This window comes from Salmo salar, chromosome ssa25 (assembly GCF_905237065.1).
Source record: "Salmo salar chromosome ssa25, Ssal_v3.1, whole genome shotgun sequence".
NCBI lineage: Eukaryota > Metazoa > Chordata > Actinopteri > Salmoniformes > Salmonidae > Salmo > Salmo salar.
The window spans coordinates 52,873,104-52,895,327 of record NC_059466.1 but is presented as its reverse complement, the minus strand read 5'-3'; the positions used below and the strand labels follow the sequence as shown (position 1 = coordinate 52,895,327).

Genomic DNA, 22,224 nt, shown 5'->3' with positions numbered 1-22,224 from the left:
CACATCCACACAAACCCATCTATCTAGCTACATGTCCTGCCAGGTAGACACACATCCACACAAACCCATCTATCTAGCTACATGCCCTGCCAGGTAGTCACACATCCATACAAACCCATCTATCTAGCTACATGTCCTGCCAGGTAGACACACAAACCCATCTATCTAGCTACATGTCCTGCCAGGTAGACACACAAACCCATCTATCTAGCTACATGTCCTGCCAGGTAGACACACAAACCCATCTATCTAGCTACATGTCCTGCCAGGTAGACACACAAACCCATCTATCTAGCTACATGTCCTGCCAGGTAGACACACAAACCCATCTATCTAGCTACATGTCCTGCCAGGTAGACACACAAACCCATCTATCTAGCTACATGTCCTGCCAGGTAGACACACAAACCCATCTACCTAGCTACATGTCCTGCCAGGTAGACACACAAACCCATCTACCTAGCTACATGCTAACAAAACAATATGCTACCATCTCTGAAGATATAAGAGCTGTGTATTTTTGTTGTGAGTTAGTATATTCTGCCATTGCTCTCATTCTTCAGGATCTATATCAAGAAAGTTTGTAAGTTTCCCCAACACAGGGTGCCTACGGACCCTAACGTAGACAAGAGGGTTGTTCGTCAGGAACAAGAGAAAGCCTTCTTCAACCTCCGGAAGACCCTGCGGGACGTTGGCGGTGTCCTGAGGTATTGATTTGATTCTTCTATTTTATACTTGGATTTGATATATTTATATATTATTAAAGTTCCTTGCAGATTTTTTTTTTTTAAATAATTAAACTTTCTGATTGATTGACATATTGTTTTGATTGACACCTGTTCCTTGTGGCTCAGTTGGTAGAGCATGGTGTGTGTGCAACGCCAGGGTTGTGGGTTCGATTCCCACTGTAAGTCGCTCTGGATAAGAGCGTCTGCTAAAATGACTAAAATGTAAAAATGTTTATTCTCTCCCGTTATACAGGTACTACATGCAGCTCCCTACCCAGAAAGCTCACCTCTATCATGACATGGAGGCTCTCCTCCTGCCTCCTCCTCCAGACCTCCTTTTCCTCCCCATGGAGGAGGAGGTGAAGCAGGAGGAGGAGGAGGAGGTGAAGCAGGAGGAGGAGGAGGAGCAGGATGATGATGATGGTGGAATCATGCCATCTCGTCTCAACCCCAGGGTGGCAGAGAAGATCAGGGAGTTGGTGGAGCAGGGGTATCATCAGGTGTACCAGGTCCGCAAACAACTCAGGTAAGGAGGCCCTCAGGGGCTGATGCACAGTTCGTCATGGTTACCAGTGTTACCACTGTCCCTGGTGTTAACCTGTCTTCCTGTCTCTTGTTTCCTATCCTGCCAGGCGGTTTGTGGAGCGGGAGATGTTTAAATCAGAGGAGGTCCCAGAGAGACATAATCTTTGCTTCTTCCCAACCGTCAACGACATAAAGAACCACATCCACGAGGCCCAGAAGACCTGCCAGCAGGCTGGGGTCACCGCCGATGTAACACAGGTAACTAGGATGACCTGCCAGCAGGCTGGGGTCACCGCCGATGTAACACAGGTAACTAGGATGACCTTCCAGCAGGCTGGGGTCACCGCCGATGTAACACAGGTAACTAGGATGACCTTCCAGCAGGCTGGGGTCACCGCCGACGTAACACAGGTAACTAGGATGACCTTCCAGCAGGCTGGGGTCACCGCCGATGTAACACAGGTAACTAGGATGACCTTCCAGCAGGATGGGGTCACCGCCGATGTAACACAGGTAACTAGGATGACCTTCCAGCAGGCTGGGGTCACCGCCGATGTAACACAGGTAACTAGGATGACCTTCCAGCAGGCTGGGGTCACCGCCGATGTAACACAGGTAACTAGGATGACCTTCCAGCAGGCTGGGGTCACCGCCGATGTAACACAGGTAACTAGGATGACCTTCCAGCAGGCTGGGGTCACCGCCGATGTAACACAGGTAACTAGGATGACCTGCCAGCAGGCTGGGGTCACCGCCGATGTAACACAGGTAACTAGGATGACCTTCCAGCAGGATGGGGTCACCGCCGATGTAACACAGGTAACTAGGATGACCTTCCAGCAGGCTGGGGTCACCGCCGACGTAACACAGGTAACTAGGATGACCTTCCAGCAGGCTGGGGTCACCGCCGATGTAACACAGGTAACTAGGATGACCTTCCAGCAGGATGGGGTCACCGCCGATGTAACACAGGTAACTAGGATGACCTTCCAGCAGGCTGGGGTCACCGCCGATGTAACACAGGTAACTAGGATGACCTTCCAGCAGGCTGGGGTCACCGCCGATGTAACACAGGTAACTAGGATGACCTTCCAGCAGGCTGGGGTCACCGCCGATGTAACACAGGTAACTAGGATGACCTTCCAGCAGGCTGGGGTCACCGCCGATGTAACACAGGTAACTAGGATGACCTTCCAGCAGGCTGGGGTCACCGCCGATGTAACACAGGTAACTAGGATGACCTTCCAGCAGGCTGGGGTCACCGCCGATGTAACACAGGTAACTAGGATGACCTTCCAGCAGGCTGGGGTCACCGCCGATGTAACACAGGTAACTAGGATGACCTTCCAGCAGGCTGGGGTCACCGCCGATGTAACACAGGTAACTAGGATGACCTTCCAGCAGGCTGGGGTCACCGCCGACGTAACACAGGTAACTAGGATGACCTTCCAGCAGGCTGGGGTCACCGCCGATGTAACACAGGTAACCACTTCTTAACTTGTTAATCTCCTTGTCATACCTGATGTTTGCTGTTTCACCTCCAGTGGACTGAAATGGACCCAATGACTGAGACTGTGACTCTGACCTCACGCCAGCCCCTGCTGAAGGTAATAAAATTACAGGTCACCTCTAGTCATCATGAAAGTTCTCCTCCAGTAGTTTTACCTACAATGTCTCTGTTTCCCCAACTTTATTCCGCTTGTGTCCAGGTGGCTTCCAGAGAGTAGGAGTGTTGGAGGGGAGCGATACATTGTCTCCTGATGCCGTTCAGCTCTTCAGCTCTCTTACCTCCCTGCAACCCAAAATCTTTGCCCAGCTTCAGGTAGAGGACCAGCTGTCTCACCTTCTGCGTATATATGTCTTAAACACCGATTAATTCCTATCCAATCGAAACGAATCAAGACAGAATTATATGTCTTGTGTTTTTTTTTTTTTTTTTTCATTTTCCAGGGCATCCAGCTTCAACCAAGTCTGTGTTCTTTCGACGGAGGTCCGTCTACAGTCTCTACAGACTTCCTGGATTTGCCCAGTCCGTCATCCCCGCAGCCCCTCTTGGTCAGCCCCACACAGTTCCTCCAGTCCAGCCCGTCTCTAGCTGAGCCCTCAGGGGTTCTGGGCATGGGTCAGGTGGTCATGGTGTCATCGTTAGGGGACGGCCAGGTGGTCAGCGTGTCATCGTTAGGGGACGAGAGCGGCGGGACACACCAGATACTGTTGGAGGACGGACAGACCATCCCTTTCCAGATCATGGTTCCTGCAAATATTGGTGAGACACTCAGGAGTTAACCTGCGATATTACTGCTGTAGACTTCCTGTGGTGTTTCTGCCGCGTCCCAAATAGCACCCTATTCCCTATATGGTGCACTACTATTGATGAGAGCCCTGATCGAAAGTATTGCACTATATAGGGAATAGGATTCCATTTGGGATGCAGAGAAGTCTCAGGGCAAAGTCAGGAGTAGGTAACCATGGTGACTGGAACACTACAGATCACAGGCTGAGAGTCTCAGGAGTAGGTAGCCATGGTGACTGGAACACTACAGATCACAGGCTGAGAGTCTCAGGAGTAGGTAACCATGGTGACTGGAACACTACAGATCACAGGCTGAGAGTCTCAGGAGTAGGTAGCCATGGTGACTGGAACACTACAGATCACAGGCTGAGAGTCTCAGGAGTAGGTAACCATGGTGACTGGAACACTACAGATCACAGGCTGAGAGTCTCAGGAGTAGGTAGCCATGGTGACTGGAACACTACAGATCACAGGCTGAGAGTCTCAGGAGTAGGTAACCATAGTGACTGGAACACTACAGATCACAGGCTGAGAGTCAGGAGTAGGTAGCCATGGTGACTGGGTACACTACAGATCACAGGCTGAGAGTCTCAGGAGTAGGTAACCATGGTGACTGGAACACTACAGATCACAGGCTGAGAGTCTCAGGAGTAGGTAGCCATGGTGACTGGAACACTACAGATCACAGGCTGAGAGTCTCAGGAGTAGGTAACCATGGTGACTGGAACACTACAGATCACAGGCTGAGAGTCAGGAGTAGGTAGCCATGGTGACTGGGTACACTACAGATCACAGGCTGAGAGTCTCAGGAGTAGGTAACCATGGTGACTGGGTACACTACAGATCACAGGCTGAGAGTCTCAGGAGTAGGTAACCATGGTGACTGGAACACTACAGATCACAGGCTGAGAGTCAGGAGTAGGTAACCATGGTGACTGGAACACTACAGATCACAGGCTGAGAGTCTCAGGAGTAGGTAGCCATGGTGACTGGGTACACTACAGATCACAGGCTGAGAGTCTCAGGAGTAGGTAACCATGGTGACTGGAACACTACAGATCACAGGCTGAGAGTCTCAGGAGTAGGTAGCCATGGTGACTGGAACACTACAGATCACAGGCTGAGAGTCAGGAGTAGGTAGCCATGGTGACTGGAACACTACAGATCACAGGCTGAGAGTCAGGAGTAGGTAACCATGGTGACTGGAACACTACAGATCACAGGCTGAGAGTCTCAGGAGTAGGTAGCCATGGTGACTGGAACACTACAGATCACAGGCTGAGAGTCTCAGGAGTAGGTAACCATGGTGACTGGGTACACTACAGATCACAGGCTGAGAGTCAGGAGTAGGTATCCATGGTGACTGGGTACACTACAGATCACAGGCTGAGAGTCAGGAGTAGGTAGCCATGGTGACTGGAACACTACAGATCACAGGCTGAGAGTCAGGAGTAGGTAGCCATGGTGACTGGAACACTACAGATCACAGGCTGAGAGTCTCAGGAGTAGGTAGCCATGGTGACTGGGTACACTACAGATCACAGGCTGAGAGTCAGGAGTAGGTAGCCATGGTGACTGGAACACTACAGATCACAGGCTGAGAGTCAGGAGTAGGTAGCCATGGTGACTGGAACACTACAGATCACAGGCTGAGAGTCAGGAGTAGGTAGCCATGGTGACTGGAACACTACAGATCACAGGCTGAGAGTCTCAGGAGTAGGTAGCCATGGTGACTGGAACACTACAGATCACAGGCTGAGAGTCTCAGGAGTAGGTAACCATGGTGACTGGAACACTACAGATCACAGGCTGAGAGTCAGGAGTAGGTAGCCATGGTGACTGGAACACTACAGATCACAGGCTGAGAGTCAGGAGTAGGCAACCATGGTGACTGGAACACTACAGATCACAGGCTGAGAGTCTCAGGAGTAGGTAGCCATGGTGACTGGGTACACTACAGATCACAGGCTGAGAGTCTCAGGAGTAGGTAACCATGGTGACTGGAACACTACAGATCACAGGCTGAGAGTCTCAGGAGTAGGTAGCCATGGTGACTGGAACACTACAGATCACAGGCTGAGAGTCAGGAGTAGGTAGCCATGGTGACTGGAACACTACAGATCACAGGCTGAGAGTCAGGAGTAGGTAGCCATGGTGACTGGAACACTACAGATCACAGGCTGAGAGTCAGGAGTAGGTAGCCATGGTGACTGGGTACACTACAGATCACAGGCTGAGAGTCTCAGGAGTAGGTAACCATGGTGACTGGAACACTACAGATCACAGGCTGAGAGTCAGGAGTAGGTAGCCATGGTGACTGGAACACTACAGATCACAGGCTGAGAGTCTCAGGAGTAGGTAGCCATGGTGACTGGGTACACTACAGATCACAGGCTGAGAGTCTCAGGAGTAGGTAACCATGGTGACTGGAACACTACAGATCACAGGCTGAGAGTCAGGAGTAGGTAGCCATGGTGACTGGAACACTACAGATCACAGGCTGAGAGTCAGGAGTAGGTAACCATGGTGACTGGAACACTACAGATCACAGGCTGAGAGTCTCAGGAGTAGGTAACCATGGTGACTGGAACACTACAGATCACAGGCTGAGAGTCAGGAGTAGGTAACCATGGTGACTGGAACACTACAGATCACAGGCTGAGAGTCTCAGGAGTAGGTAGCCATGGTGACTGGGTACACTACAGATCACAGGCTGAGAGTCTCAGGAGTAGGTAACCATGGTGACTGGAACACTACAGATCACAGGCTGAGAGTCTCAGGAGTAGGTAGCCATGGTGACTGGAACACTACAGATCACAGGCTGAGAGTCAGGAGTAGGTAGCCATGGTGACTGGAACACTACAGATCACAGGCTGAGAGTCAGGAGTAGGTAGCCATGGTGACTGGAACACTACAGATCACAGGCTGAGAGTCAGGAGTAGGTAACCATGGTGACTGGAACACTACAGATCACAGGCTGAGAGTCTCAGGAGTAGGTAGCCATGGTGACTGGAACACTACAGATCACAGGCTGAGAGTCTCAGGAGTAGGTAACCATGGTGACTGGGTACACTACAGATCACAGGCTGAGAGTCAGGAGTAGGTATCCATGGTGACTGGGTACACTACAGATCACAGGCTGAGAGTCAGGAGTAGGTAGCCATGGTGACTGGAACACTACAGATCACAGGCTGAGAGTCAGGAGTAGGTAGCCATGGTGACTGGAACACTACAGATCACAGGCTGAGAGTCTCAGGAGTAGGTAGCCATGGTGACTGGGTACACTACAGATCACAGGCTGAGAGTCAGGAGTAGGTAGCCATGGTGACTGGAACACTACAGATCACAGGCTGAGAGTCAGGAGTAGGTAGCCATGGTGACTGGAACACTACAGATCACAGGCTGAGAGTCAGGAGTAGGTAGCCATGGTGACTGGAACACTACAGATCACAGGCTGAGAGTCTCAGGAGTAGGTAGCCATGGTGACTGGAACACTACAGATCACAGGCTGAGAGTCTCAGGAGTAGGTAACCATGGTGACTGGAACACTACAGATCACAGGCTGAGAGTCAGGAGTAGGTAGCCATGGTGACTGGGTACACTACAGATCACAGGCTGAGAGTCAGGAGTAGGTAGCCATGGTGACTGGAACACTACAGATCACAGGCTGAGAGTCTCAGGAGTAGGTAGCCATGGTGACTGGAACACTACAGATCACAGGCTGAGAGTCTCAGGAGTAGGTAGCCATGGTGACTGGAACACTACAGATCACAGGCTGAGAGTCAGGAGTAGGTAACCATGGTGACTGGAACACTACAGATCACAGGCTGAGAGTCTCAGGAGTAGGTAGCCATGGTGACTGGGTACACTACAGATCACAGGCTGAGAGTCTCAGGAGTAGGTAGCCATGGTGACTGGGAACACTACAGATCACAGGCTGAGAGTCTCAGGAGTAGGTAGCCATGGTGACTGGAACACTACAGATCACAGGCTGAGAGTCAGGAGTAGGTAGCCATGGTGACTGGAACACTACAGATCACAGGCTGAGAGTCAGGAGTAGGTAGCCATGGTGACTGGAACACTACAGATCACAGGCTGAGAGTCTCAGGAGTAGGTAGCCATGGTGACTGGGTACACTACAGATCACAGGCTGAGAGTCTCAGGAGTAGGTAACCATGGTGACTGGAACACTACAGATCACAGGCTGAGAGTCAGGAGTAGGTAGCCATGGTGACTGGGTACACTACAGATCACAGGCTGAGAGTCTCAGGAGTAGGTAACCATGGTGACTGGAACACTACAGATCACAGGCTGAGAGTCAGGAGTAGGTAGCCATGGTGACTGGAACACTACAGATCACAGGCTGAGAGTCTCAGGAGTAGGTAGCCATGGTGACTGGGTACACTACAGATCACAGGCTGAGAGTCTCAGGAGTAGGTAACCATGGTGACTGGAACACTACAGATCACAGGCTGAGAGTCAGGAGTAGGTAGCCATGGTGACTGGAACACTACAGATCACAGGCTGAGAGTCAGGAGTAGGTAACCATGGTGACTGGAACACTACAGATCACAGGCTGAGAGTCTCAGGAGTAGGTAACCATGGTGACTGGAACACTACAGATCACAGGCTGAGAGTCAGGAGTAGGTAACCATGGTGACTGGAACACTACAGATCACAGGCTGAGAGTCAGGAGTAGGTAGCCATGGTGACTGGGTACACTACAGATCACAGGCTGAGAGTCTCAGGAGTAGGTAACCATGGTGACTGGAACACTACAGATCACAGGCTGAGAGTCAGGAGTAGGTAGCCATGGTGACTGGAACACTACAGATCACAGGCTGAGAGTCTCAGGAGTAGGTAGCCATGGTGACTGGGTACACTACAGATCACAGGCTGAGAGTCTCAGGAGTAGGTAACCATGGTGACTGGAACACTACAGATCACAGGCTGAGAGTCAGGAGTAGGTAGCCATGGTGACTGGAACACTACAGATCACAGGCTGAGAGTCAGGAGTAGGTAACCATGGTGACTGGAACACTACAGATCACAGGCTGAGAGTCTCAGGAGTAGGTAACCATGGTGACTGGAACACTACAGATCACAGGCTGAGAGTCAGGAGTAGGTAACCATGGTGACTGGAACACTACAGATCACAGGCTGAGAGTCTCAGGAGTAGGTAGCCATGGTGACTGGGTACACTACAGATCACAGGCTGAGAGTCTCAGGAGTAGGTAACCATGGTGACTGGAACACTACAGATCACAGGCTGAGAGTCTCAGGAGTAGGTAGCCATGGTGACTGGAACACTACAGATCACAGGCTGAGAGTCAGGAGTAGGTAGCCATGGTGACTGGAACACTACAGATCACAGGCTGAGAGTCAGGAGTAGGTAGCCATGGTGACTGGAACACTACAGATCACAGGCTGAGAGTCAGGAGTAGGTAACCATGGTGACTGGAACACTACAGATCACAGGCTGAGAGTCTCAGGAGTAGGTAGCCATGGTGACTGGAACACTACAGATCACAGGCTGAGAGTCTCAGGAGTAGGTAACCATGGTGACTGGGTACACTACAGATCACAGGCTGAGAGTCAGGAGTAGGTATCCATGGTGACTGGGTACACTACAGATCACAGGCTGAGAGTCAGGAGTAGGTAGCCATGGTGACTGGAACACTACAGATCACAGGCTGAGAGTCAGGAGTAGGTAGCCATGGTGACTGGAACACTACAGATCACAGGCTGAGAGTCTCAGGAGTAGGTAACCATGGTGACTGGAACACTACAGATCACAGGCTGAGAGTCAGGAGTAGGTAGCCATGGTGACTGGAACACTACAGATCACAGGCTGAGAGTCAGGAGTAGGTAGCCATGGTGACTGGAACACTACAGATCACAGGCTGAGAGTCAGGAGTAGGTAGCCATGGTGACTGGAACACTACAGATCACAGGCTGAGAGTCTCAGGAGTAGGTAACCATGGTGACTGGAACACTACAGATCACAGGCTGAGAGTCAGGAGTAGGTAGCCATGGTGACTGGAACACTACAGATCACAGGCTGAGAGTCAGGAGTAGGTAGCCATGGTGACTGGAACACTACAGATCACAGGCTGAGAGTCAGGAGTAGGTAGCCATGGTGACTGGAACACTACAGATCACAGGCTGAGAGTCTCAGGAGTAGGTAGCCATGGTGACTGGAACACTACAGATCACAGGCTGAGAGTCTCAGGAGTAGGTAACCATGGTGACTGGAACACTACAGATCACAGGCTGAGAGTCAGGAGTAGGTAGCCATGGTGACTGGAACACTACAGATCACAGGCTGAGAGTCAGGAGTAGGTAACCATGGTGACTGGAACACTACAGATCACAGGCTGAGAGTCTCAGGAGTAGGTAGCCATGGTGACTGGAACACTACAGATCACAGGCTGAGAGTCAGGAGTAGGTAGCCATGGTGACTGGAACACTACAGATCACAGGCTGAGAGTCAGGAGTAGGTAGCCATGGTGACTGGAACACTACAGATCACAGGCTGAGAGTCAGGAGTAGGTAGCCATGGTGACTGGGTACACTACAGATCACAGGCTGAGAGTCTCAGGAGTAGGTAACCATGGTGACTGGAACACTACAGATCACAGGCTGAGAGTCAGGAGTAGGTAGCCATGGTGACTGGAACACTACAGATCACAGGCTGAGAGTCTCAGGAGTAGGTAGCCATGGTGACTGGGTACACTACAGATCACAGGCTGAGAGTCTCAGGAGTAGGTAACCATGGTGACTGGAACACTACAGATCACAGGCTGAGAGTCAGGAGTAGGTAGCCATGGTGACTGGAACACTACAGATCACAGGCTGAGAGTCAGGAGTAGGTAACCATGGTGACTGGAACACTACAGATCACAGGCTGAGAGTCTCAGGAGTAGGTAACCATGGTGACTGGAACACTACAGATCACAGGCTGAGAGTCTCAGGAGTAGGTAGCCATGGTGACTGGGTACACTACAGATCACAGGCTGAGAGTCTCAGGAGTAGGTAACCATGGTGACTGGGAACACTACAGATCACAGGCTGAGAGTCTCAGGAGTAGGTAGCCATGGTGACTGGAACACTACAGATCACAGGCTGAGAGTCAGGAGTAGGTAGCCATGGTGACTGGAACACTACAGATCACAGGCTGAGAGTCAGGAGTAGGTAGCCATGGTGACTGGAACACTACAGATCACAGGCTGAGAGTCAGGAGTAGGTAACCATGGTGACTGGAACACTACAGATCACAGGCTGAGAGTCTCAGGAGTAGGTAGCCATGGTGACTGGAACACTACAGATCACAGGCTGAGAGTCTCAGGAGTAGGTAACCATGGTGACTGGGTACACTACAGATCACAGGCTGAGAGTCAGGAGTAGGTATCCATGGTGACTGGGTACACTACAGATCACAGGCTGAGAGTCAGGAGTAGGTAGCCATGGTGACTGGAACACTACAGATCACAGGCTGAGAGTCAGGAGTAGGTAGCCATGGTGACTGGAACACTACAGATCACAGGCTGAGAGTCTCAGGAGTAGGTAACCATAGTGACTGGAACACTACAGATCACAGGCTGAGAGTCAGGAGTAGGTAGCCATGGTGACTGGGTACACTACAGATCACAGGCTGAGAGTCTCAGGAGTAGGTAACCATGGTGACTGGAACACTACAGATCACAGGCTGAGAGTCTCAGGAGTAGGTAGCCATGGTGACTGGAACACTACAGATCACAGGCTGAGAGTCTCAGGAGTAGGTAACCATGGTGACTGGAACACTACAGATCACAGGCTGAGAGTCAGGAGTAGGTAGCCATGGTGACTGGGTACACTACAGATCACAGGCTGAGAGTCTCAGGAGTAGGTAACCATGGTGACTGGGTACACTACAGATCACAGGCTGAGAGTCTCAGGAGTAGGTAACCATGGTGACTGGAACACTACAGATCACAGGCTGAGAGTCAGGAGTAGGTAACCATGGTGACTGGAACACTACAGATCACAGGCTGAGAGTCTCAGGAGTAGGTAGCCATGGTGACTGGGTACACTACAGATCACAGGCTGAGAGTCTCAGGAGTAGGTAACCATGGTGACTGGAACACTACAGATCACAGGCTGAGAGTCTCAGGAGTAGGTAGCCATGGTGACTGGAACACTACAGATCACAGGCTGAGAGTCAGGAGTAGGTAGCCATGGTGACTGGAACACTACAGATCACAGGCTGAGAGTCAGGAGTAGGTAACCATGGTGACTGGAACACTACAGATCACAGGCTGAGAGTCTCAGGAGTAGGTAGCCATGGTGACTGGAACACTACAGATCACAGGCTGAGAGTCTCAGGAGTAGGTAACCATGGTGACTGGGTACACTACAGATCACAGGCTGAGAGTCAGGAGTAGGTATCCATGGTGACTGGGTACACTACAGATCACAGGCTGAGAGTCAGGAGTAGGTAGCCATGGTGACTGGAACACTACAGATCACAGGCTGAGAGTCAGGAGTAGGTAGCCATGGTGACTGGAACACTACAGATCACAGGCTGAGAGTCTCAGGAGTAGGTAGCCATGGTGACTGGGTACACTACAGATCACAGGCTGAGAGTCAGGAGTAGGTAGCCATGGTGACTGGAACACTACAGATCACAGGCTGAGAGTCAGGAGTAGGTAGCCATGGTGACTGGAACACTACAGATCACAGGCTGAGAGTCAGGAGTAGGTAGCCATGGTGACTGGAACACTACAGATCACAGGCTGAGAGTCTCAGGAGTAGGTAGCCATGGTGACTGGAACACTACAGATCACAGGCTGAGAGTCTCAGGAGTAGGTAACCATGGTGACTGGAACACTACAGATCACAGGCTGAGAGTCAGGAGTAGGTAGCCATGGTGACTGGAACACTACAGATCACAGGCTGAGAGTCAGGAGTAGGTAACCATGGTGACTGGAACACTACAGATCACAGGCTGAGAGTCTCAGGAGTAGGTAGCCATGGTGACTGGGTACACTACAGATCACAGGCTGAGAGTCTCAGGAGTAGGTAACCATGGTGACTGGAACACTACAGATCACAGGCTGAGAGTCTCAGGAGTAGGTAGCCATGGTGACTGGAACACTACAGATCACAGGCTGAGAGTCAGGAGTAGGTAGCCATGGTGACTGGAACACTACAGATCACAGGCTGAGAGTCAGGAGTAGGTAGCCATGGTGACTGGAACACTACAGATCACAGGCTGAGAGTCAGGAGTAGGTAGCCATGGTGACTGGGTACACTACAGATCACAGGCTGAGAGTCTCAGGAGTAGGTAACCATGGTGACTGGAACACTACAGATCACAGGCTGAGAGTCAGGAGTAGGTAGCCATGGTGACTGGAACACTACAGATCACAGGCTGAGAGTCAGGAGTAGGTAACCATGGTGACTGGAACACTACAGATCACAGGCTGAGAGTCTCAGGAGTAGGTAACCATGGTGACTGGAACACTACAGATCACAGGCTGAGAGTCAGGAGTAGGTAACCATGGTGACTGGAACACTACAGATCACAGGCTGAGAGTCTCAGGAGTAGGTAGCCATGGTGACTGGGTACACTACAGATCACAGGCTGAGAGTCTCAGGAGTAGGTAACCATGGTGACTGGAACACTACAGATCACAGGCTGAGAGTCTCAGGAGTAGGTAGCCATGGTGACTGGAACACTACAGATCACAGGCTGAGAGTCAGGAGTAGGTAGCCATGGTGACTGGAACACTACAGATCACAGGCTGAGAGTCAGGAGTAGGTAGCCATGGTGACTGGAACACTACAGATCACAGGCTGAGAGTCAGGAGTAGGTAACCATGGTGACTGGAACACTACAGATCACAGGCTGAGAGTCTCAGGAGTAGGTAGCCATGGTGACTGGAACACTACAGATCACAGGCTGAGAGTCTCAGGAGTAGGTAACCATGGTGACTGGGTACACTACAGATCACAGGCTGAGAGTCAGGAGTAGGTATCCATGGTGACTGGGTACACTACAGATCACAGGCTGAGAGTCAGGAGTAGGTAGCCATGGTGACTGGAACACTACAGATCACAGGCTGAGAGTCAGGAGTAGGTAGCCATGGTGACTGGAACACTACAGATCACAGGCTGAGAGTCTCAGGAGTAGGTAGCCATGGTGACTGGGTACACTACAGATCACAGGCTGAGAGTCAGGAGTAGGTAGCCATGGTGACTGGAACACTACAGATCACAGGCTGAGAGTCAGGAGTAGGTAGCCATGGTGACTGGAACACTACAGATCACAGGCTGAGAGTCAGGAGTAGGTAGCCATGGTGACTGGAACACTACAGATCACAGGCTGAGAGTCTCAGGAGTAGGTAGCCATGGTGACTGGAACACTACAGATCACAGGCTGAGAGTCTCAGGAGTAGGTAACCATGGTGACTGGAACACTACAGATCACAGGCTGAGAGTCAGGAGTAGGTAGCCATGGTGACTGGGTACACTACAGATCACAGGCTGAGAGTCAGGAGTAGGTAGCCATGGTGACTGGAACACTACAGATCACAGGCTGAGAGTCTCAGGAGTAGGTAGCCATGGTGACTGGAACACTACAGATCACAGGCTGAGAGTCTCAGGAGTAGGTAGCCATGGTGACTGGAACACTACAGATCACAGGCTGAGAGTCAGGAGTAGGTAGCCATGGTGACTGGAACACTACAGATCACAGGCTGAGAGTCAGGAGTAGGTAACCATGGTGACTGGAACACTACAGATCACAGGCTGAGAGTCTCAGGAGTAGGTAGCCATGGTGACTGGGTACACTACAGATCACAGGCTGAGAGTCTCAGGAGTAGGTAACCATGGTGACTGGAACACTACAGATCACAGGCTGAGAGTCTCAGGAGTAGGTAGCCATGGTGACTGGAACACTACAGATCACAGGCTGAGAGTCAGGAGTAGGTAGCCATGGTGACTGGAACACTACAGATCACAGGCTGAGAGTCAGGAGTAGGTAGCCATGGTGACTGGAACACTACAGATCACAGGCTGAGAGTCTCAGGAGTAGGTAGCCATGGTGACTGGGTACACTACAGATCACAGGCTGAGAGTCTCAGGAGTAGGTAACCATGGTGACTGGAACACTACAGATCACAGGCTGAGAGTCAGGAGTAGGTAGCCATGGTGACTGGGTACACTACAGATCACAGGCTGAGAGTCTCAGGAGTAGGTAACCATGGTGACTGGAACACTACAGATCACAGGCTGAGAGTCAGGAGTAGGTAGCCATGGTGACTGGAACACTACAGATCACAGGCTGAGAGTCTCAGGAGTAGGTAGCCATGGTGACTGGGTACACTACAGATCACAGGCTGAGAGTCTCAGGAGTAGGTAACCATGGTGACTGGAACACTACAGATCACAGGCTGAGAGTCAGGAGTAGGTAGCCATGGTGACTGGAACACTACAGATCACAGGCTGAGAGTCAGGAGTAGGTAACCATGGTGACTGGAACACTACAGATCACAGGCTGAGAGTCTCAGGAGTAGGTAACCATGGTGACTGGAACACTACAGATCACAGGCTGAGAGTCAGGAGTAGGTAACCATGGTGACTGGAACACTACAGATCACAGGCTGAGAGTCAGGAGTAGGTAGCCATGGTGACTGGGTACACTACAGATCACAGGCTGAGAGTCTCAGGAGTAGGTAACCATGGTGACTGGAACACTACAGATCACAGGCTGAGAGTCAGGAGTAGGTAGCCATGGTGACTGGAACACTACAGATCACAGGCTGAGAGTCTCAGGAGTAGGTAGCCATGGTGACTGGGTACACTACAGATCACAGGCTGAGAGTCTCAGGAGTAGGTAACCATGGTGACTGGAACACTACAGATCACAGGCTGAGAGTCAGGAGTAGGTAGCCATGGTGACTGGAACACTACAGATCACAGGCTGAGAGTCAGGAGTAGGTAACCATGGTGACTGGAACACTACAGATCACAGGCTGAGAGTCTCAGGAGTAGGTAACCATGGTGACTGGAACACTACAGATCACAGGCTGAGAGTCAGGAGTAGGTAACCATGGTGACTGGAACACTACAGATCACAGGCTGAGAGTCTCAGGAGTAGGTAGCCATGGTGACTGGGTACACTACAGATCACAGGCTGAGAGTCTCAGGAGTAGGTAACCATGGTGACTGGAACACTACAGATCACAGGCTGAGAGTCTCAGGAGTAGGTAGCCATGGTGACTGGAACACTACAGATCACAGGCTGAGAGTCAGGAGTAGGTAGCCATGGTGACTGGAACACTACAGATCACAGGCTGAGAGTCAGGAGTAGGTAGCCATGGTGACTGGAACACTACAGATCACAGGCTGAGAGTCAGGAGTAGGTAACCATGGTGACTGGAACACTACAGATCACAGGCTGAGAGTCTCAGGAGTAGGTAGCCATGGTGACTGGAACACTACAGATCACAGGCTGAGAGTCTCAGGAGTAGGTAACCATGGTGACTGGGTACACTACAGATCACAGGCTGAGAGTCAGGAGTAGGTATCCATGGTGACTGGGTACACTACAGATCACAGGCTGAGAGTCAGGAGTAGGTAGCCATGGTGACTGGAACACTACAGATCACAGGCTGAGAGTCAGGAGTAGGTAGCCATGGTGACTGGAACACTACAGATCACAGGCTGAGAGTCTCAGGAGTAGGTAACCATGGTGACTGGAACACTACAGATCACAGGCTGAGAGTCAGGAGTAGGTAGCCATGGTGACTGGAACACTACAGATCACAGGCTGAGAGTCAGGAGTAGGTAGCCATGGTGACTGGAACACTACAGATCACAGGCTGAGAGTCAGGAGTAGGTAGCCATGGTGACTGGAACACTACAGATCACAGGCTGAGAGTCTCAGGAGTAGGTAACCATGGTGACTGGAACACTACAGATCACAGGCTGAGAGTCAGGAGTAGGTAGCCATGGTGACTGGAACACTACAGATCACAGGCTGAGAGTCAGGAGTAGGTAGCCATGGTGACTGGAACACTACAGATCACAGGCTGAGAGTCAGGAGTAGGTAGCCATGGTGACTGGAACACTACAGATCACAGGCTGAGAGTCTCAGGAGTAGGTAGCCATGGTGACTGGAACACTACAGATCACAGGCTGAGAGTCTCAGGAGTAGGTAACCATGGTGACTGGAACACTACAGATCACAGGCTGAGAGTCAGGAGTAGGTAGCCATGGTGACTGGAACACTACAGATCACAGGCTGAGAGTCAGGAGTAGGTAACCATGGTGACTGGAACACTACAGATCACAGGCTGAGAGTCTCAGGAGTAGGTAGCCATGGTGACTGGGTACACTACAGATCACAGGCTGAGAGTCTCAGGAGTAGGTAACCATGGTGACTGGAACACTACAGATCACAGGCTGAGAGTCTCAGGAGTAGGTAGCCATGGTGACTGGAACACTACAGATCACAGGCTGAGAGTCAGGAGTAGGTAGCCATGGTGACTGGAACACTACAGATCACAGGCTGAGAGTCAGGAGTAGGTAGCCATGGTGACTGGAACACTACAGATCACAGGCTGAGAGTCAGGAGTAGGTAGCCATGGTGACTGGGTACACTACAGATCACAGGCTGAGAGTCTCAGGAGTAGGTAACCATGGTGACTGGAACACTACAGATCACAGGCTGAGAGTCAGGAGTAGGTAGCCATGGTGACTGGAACACTACAGATCACAGGCTGAGAGTCTCAGGAGTAGGTAGCCATGGTGACTGGGTACACTACAGATCACAGGCTGAGAGTCTCAGGAGTAGGTAACCATGGTGACTGGAACACTACAGATCACAGGCTGAGAGTCAGGAGTAGGTAGCCATGGTGACTGGAACACTACAGATCACAGGCTGAGAGTCAGGAGTAGGTAACCATGGTGACTGGAACACTACAGATCACAGGCTGAGAGTCTCAGGAGTAGGTAACCATGGTGACTGGAACACTACAGATCACAGGCTGAGAGTCAGGAGTAGGTAACCATGGTGACTGGAACACTACAGATCACAGGCTGAGAGTCTCAGGAGTAGGTAGCCATGGTGACTGGGTACACTACAGATCACAGGCTGAGAGTCTCAGGAGTAGGTAACCATGGTGACTGGAACACTACAGATCACAGGCTGAGAGTCTCAGGAGTAGGTAGCCATGGTGACTGGAACACTACAGATCACAGGCTGAGAGTCAGGAGTAGGTAGCCATGGTGACTGGAACACTACAGATCACAGGCTGAGAGTCAGGAGTAGGTAGCCATGGTGACTGGAACACTACAGATCACAGGCTGAGAGTCAGGAGTAGGTAACCATGGTGACTGGAACACTACAGATCACAGGCTGAGAGTCTCAGTAGTAGGTAGCCATGGTGACTGGAACACTACAGATCACAGGCTGAGAGTCTCAGGAGTAGGTAACCATGGTGACTGGGTACACTACAGATCACAGGCTGAGAGTCAGGAGTAGGTATCCATGGTGACTGGGTACACTACAGATCACAGGCTGAGAGTCAGGAGTAGGTAGCCATGGTGACTGGAACACTACAGATCACAGGCTGAGAGTCAGGAGTAGGTAGCCATGGTGACTGGAACACTACAGATCACAGGCTGAGAGTCTCAGGAGTAGGTAGCCATGGTGACTGGGTACACTACAGATCACAGGCTGAGAGTCAGGAGTAGGTAGCCATGGTGACTGGAACACTACAGATCACAGGCTGAGAGTCAGGAGTAGGTAGCCATGGTGACTGGAACACTACAGATCACAGGCTGAGAGTCAGGAGTAGGTAGCCATGGTGACTGGAACACTACAGATCACAGGCTGAGAGTCTCAGGAGTAGGTAGCCATGGTGACTGGAACACTACAGATCACAGGCTGAGAGTCTCAGGAGTAGGTAACCATGGTGACTGGAACACTACAGATCACAGGCTGAGAGTCAGGAGTAGGTAGCCATGGTGACTGGGTACACTACAGATCACAGGCTGAGAGTCAGGAGTAGGTAGCCATGGTGACTGGAACACTACAGATCACAGGCTGAGAGTCTCAGGAGTAGGTAGCCATGGTGACTGGAACACTACAGATCACAGGCTGAGAGTCTCAGGAGTAGGTAGCCATGGTGACTGGAACACTACAGATCACAGGCTGAGAGTCAGGAGTAGGTAGCCATGGTGACTGGAACACTACAGATCACAGGCTGAGAGTCAGGAGTAGGTAACCATGGTGACTGGAACACTACAGATCACAGGCTGAGAGTCTCAGGAGTAGGTAGCCATGGTGACTGGGTACACTACAGATCACAGGCTGAGAGTCTCAGGAGTAGGTAACCATGGTGACTGGAACACTACAGATCACAGGCTGAGAGTCTCAGGAGTAGGTAGCCATGGTGACTGGAACACTACAGATCACAGGCTGAGAGTCAGGAGTAGGTAGCCATGGTGACTGGAACACTACAGATCACAGGCTGAGAGTCAGGAGTAGGTAGCCATGGTGACTGGAACACTACAGATCACAGGCTGAGAGTCTCAGGAGTAGGTAGCCATGGTGACTGGGTACACTACAGATCACAGGCTGAGAGTCTCAGGAGTAGGTAACCATGGTGACTGGAACACTACAGATCACAGGCTGAGAGTCAGGAGTAGGTAGCCATGGTGACTGGGTACACTACAGATCACAGGCTGAGAGTCTCAGGAGTAGGTAACCATGGTGACTGGAACACTACAGATCACAGGCTGAGAGTCAGGAGTAGGTAGCCATGGTGACTGGAACACTACAGATCACAGGCTGAGAGTCTCAGGAGTAGGTAGCCATGGTGACTGGGTACACTACAGATCACAGGCTGAGAGTCTCAGGAGTAGGTAACCATGGTGACTGGAACACTACAGATCACAGGCTGAGAGTCAGGAGTAGGTAGCCATGGTGACTGGAACACTACAGATCACAGGCTGAGAGTCAGGAGTAGGTAACCATGGTGACTGGAACACTACAGATCACAGGCTGAGAGTCTCAGGAGTAGGTAACCATGGTGACTGGAACACTACAGATCACAGGCTGAGAGTCAGGAGTAGGTAACCATGGTGACTGGAACACTACAGATCACAGGCTGAGAGTCAGGAGTAGGTAGCCATGGTGACTGGGTACACTACAGATCACAGGCTGAGAGTCTCAGGAGTAGGTAACCATGGTGACTGGAACACTACAGATCACAGGCTGAGAGTCAGGAGTAGGTAGCCATGGTGACTGGAACACTACAGATCACAGGCTGAGAGTCTCAGGAGTAGGTAGCCATGGTGACTGGGTACACTACAGATCACAGGCTGAGAGTCTCAGGAGTAGGTAACCATGGTGACTGGAACACTACAGATCACAGGCTGAGAGTCAGGAGTAGGTAGCCATGGTGACTGGAACACTACAGATCACAGGCTGAGAGTCAGGAGTAGGTAACCATGGTGCCTGGAACACTACAGATCACAGGCTGAGAGTCTCAGGAGTAGGTAACCATGGTGACTGGAACACTACAGATCACAGGCTGAGAGTCAGGAGTAGGTAACCATGGTGACTGGAACACTACAGATCACAGGCTGAGAGTCTCAGGAGTAGGTAGCCATGGTGACTGGGTACACTACAGATCACAGGCTGAGAGTCTCAGGAGTAGGTAACCATGGTGACTGGAACACTACAGATCACAGGCTGAGAGTCTCAGGAGTAGGTAGCCATGGTGACTGGAACACTACAGATCACAGGCTGAGAGTCAGGAGTAGGTAGCCATGGTGACTGGAACACTACAGATCACAGGCTGAGAGTCAGGAGTAGGTAGCCATGGTGACTGGAACACTACAGATCACAGGCTGAGAGTCAGGAGTAGGTAACCATGGTGACTGGAACACTACAGATCACAGGCTGAGAGTCTCAGGAGTAGGTAGCCATGGTGACTGGAACACTACAGATCACAGGCTGAGAGTCTCAGGAGTAGGTAACCATGGTGACTGGGTACACTACAGATCACAGGCTGAGAGTCAGGAGTAGGTATCCATGGTGACTGGGTACACTACAGATCACAGGCTGAGAGTCAGGAGTAGGTAGCCATGGTGACTGGAACACTACAGATCACAGGCTGAGAGTCAGGAGTAGGTAGCCATGGTGACTGGAACACTACAGATCACAGGCTGAGAGTCTCAGGAGTAGGTAACCATGGTGACTGGAACACTACAGATCACAGGCTGAGAGTCAGGAGTAGGTAGCCATGGTGACTGGGTACACTACAGATCACAGGCTGAGAGTCAGGAGTAGGTATCCATGGTGACTGGGTACACTACAGATCACAGGCTGAGAGTCAGGAGTAGGTAGCCATGGTGACTGGAACACTACAGATCACAGGCTGAGAGTCAGGAGTAGGTAGCCATGGTGACTGGAACACTACAGATCACAGGCTGAGAGTCTCAGGAGTAGGTAACCATGGTGACTGGAACACTACAGATCACAGGCTGAGAGTCAGGAGTAGGTAGCCATGGTGACTGGAACACTACAGATCAGACTTCTATTAAAAATAATATTTACTGACTTGTTTTTCTCTTCCTGTTTGTTGTGTTCTATTCCTCAGCTCTGAACAGTCCAGATGAGGTCAAGGAGGAGGAGGACACTGTCAACTCTGTAGATTGACACCAGGCCCTACAGGGGTGTACCGTACTCCAGGGGTGTAGCTCGTTCCTCACAGGGGTGTACTCCAGCCTTCACAGGGGTGTACCGTACTCCAGGGGTGTAGCTCGTTCCTCACAGGGTTGTATTTTTGGGGTGTACTTCAGCCCTCACAAATCACAGTATCTCGTTCCTCACAGGGGTGTATCTCGTTCCTCACAGGGGTGTATCTCGTTCCTCACAGGGGTGTATCTCGTTCCTCACAGGGGTGTATCTCGTTCCTCACAGGGGTGTATCTCGTTCCTCACAGGGGGTGTACTCCAGCCCTCACAGATCACAGAATCTCGTTCCTCACAGGGGTGAATCTCGTTCCTCACAGGGGTGTATCCCATCTTTACCATATACTTTACTGTAAGAGCGGTTGCTTTTACCTCAGGACAGTCGCGTTTATTGATCACGTTTAATGATCACGTTTATTGTACAATTGACTGAAAGTGCAATTTATGCAGTGTGTTTTTTTTTCTTTTCCTCCTTGTTAATCATCATGAGGAACTTGTTTGCTATCGTTTTAAAATCATGGATTTTCTTTTTTAAATGACAACCTACGAAAACCCTGGATGTAACAAGATATGGTGTATATATTAGTGCATAGGAAATGTCTTTTTAATAGTGTTTCTAACCCTGTTGCATAGTCTTCTGAGATGATCATTTACTTCAATAAAGGTTAATTTTATTTGTTTAAATTAAATTAATTCCTTAATTCAATTGTTTTAAGTGGTTTACGGACTATTCTATTCATTTGCCAACAACAACAAAAAAATCCATCCATTTCTATTGGGACTTTGTCACAACAATTAAGATTCAATCGGAAGATTTGAATTTATTCCCATAAAATAACAATAAAAAGGTCAAAATGCAACACTATTTTGGGTATATTCCACAAGACTGAAAATCCACCACTTCGAGATATAATGGACAAAACCCAC

The 22,224-nt window shown here is 50.7% G+C and overlaps 1 protein-coding gene across 1 annotated transcript in view; it reads left to right on the top strand.

Annotated features, from left to right (window-relative positions):
- Window positions 1-21,986, top strand: part of LOC106582551 (calcium-responsive transcription factor-like) — a 49,978-nt gene extending 27,992 nt beyond the window's left edge. The window contains 8 exon segments of the mRNA XM_045707802.1: window positions 564-707; window positions 982-1,254; window positions 1,361-1,511; window positions 2,798-2,860; window positions 2,963-2,965; window positions 2,968-3,075; window positions 3,204-3,519; window positions 21,204-21,986. Of these exon segments, the coding sequence (XP_045563758.1) occupies window positions 564-707; window positions 982-1,254; window positions 1,361-1,511; window positions 2,798-2,860; window positions 2,963-2,965; window positions 2,968-3,075; window positions 3,204-3,519; window positions 21,204-21,262 (1,117 nt within the window). The 3' untranslated portion in view covers window positions 21,263-21,986.
- Window positions 21,987-22,224: the final 238 nt, after the last annotated feature.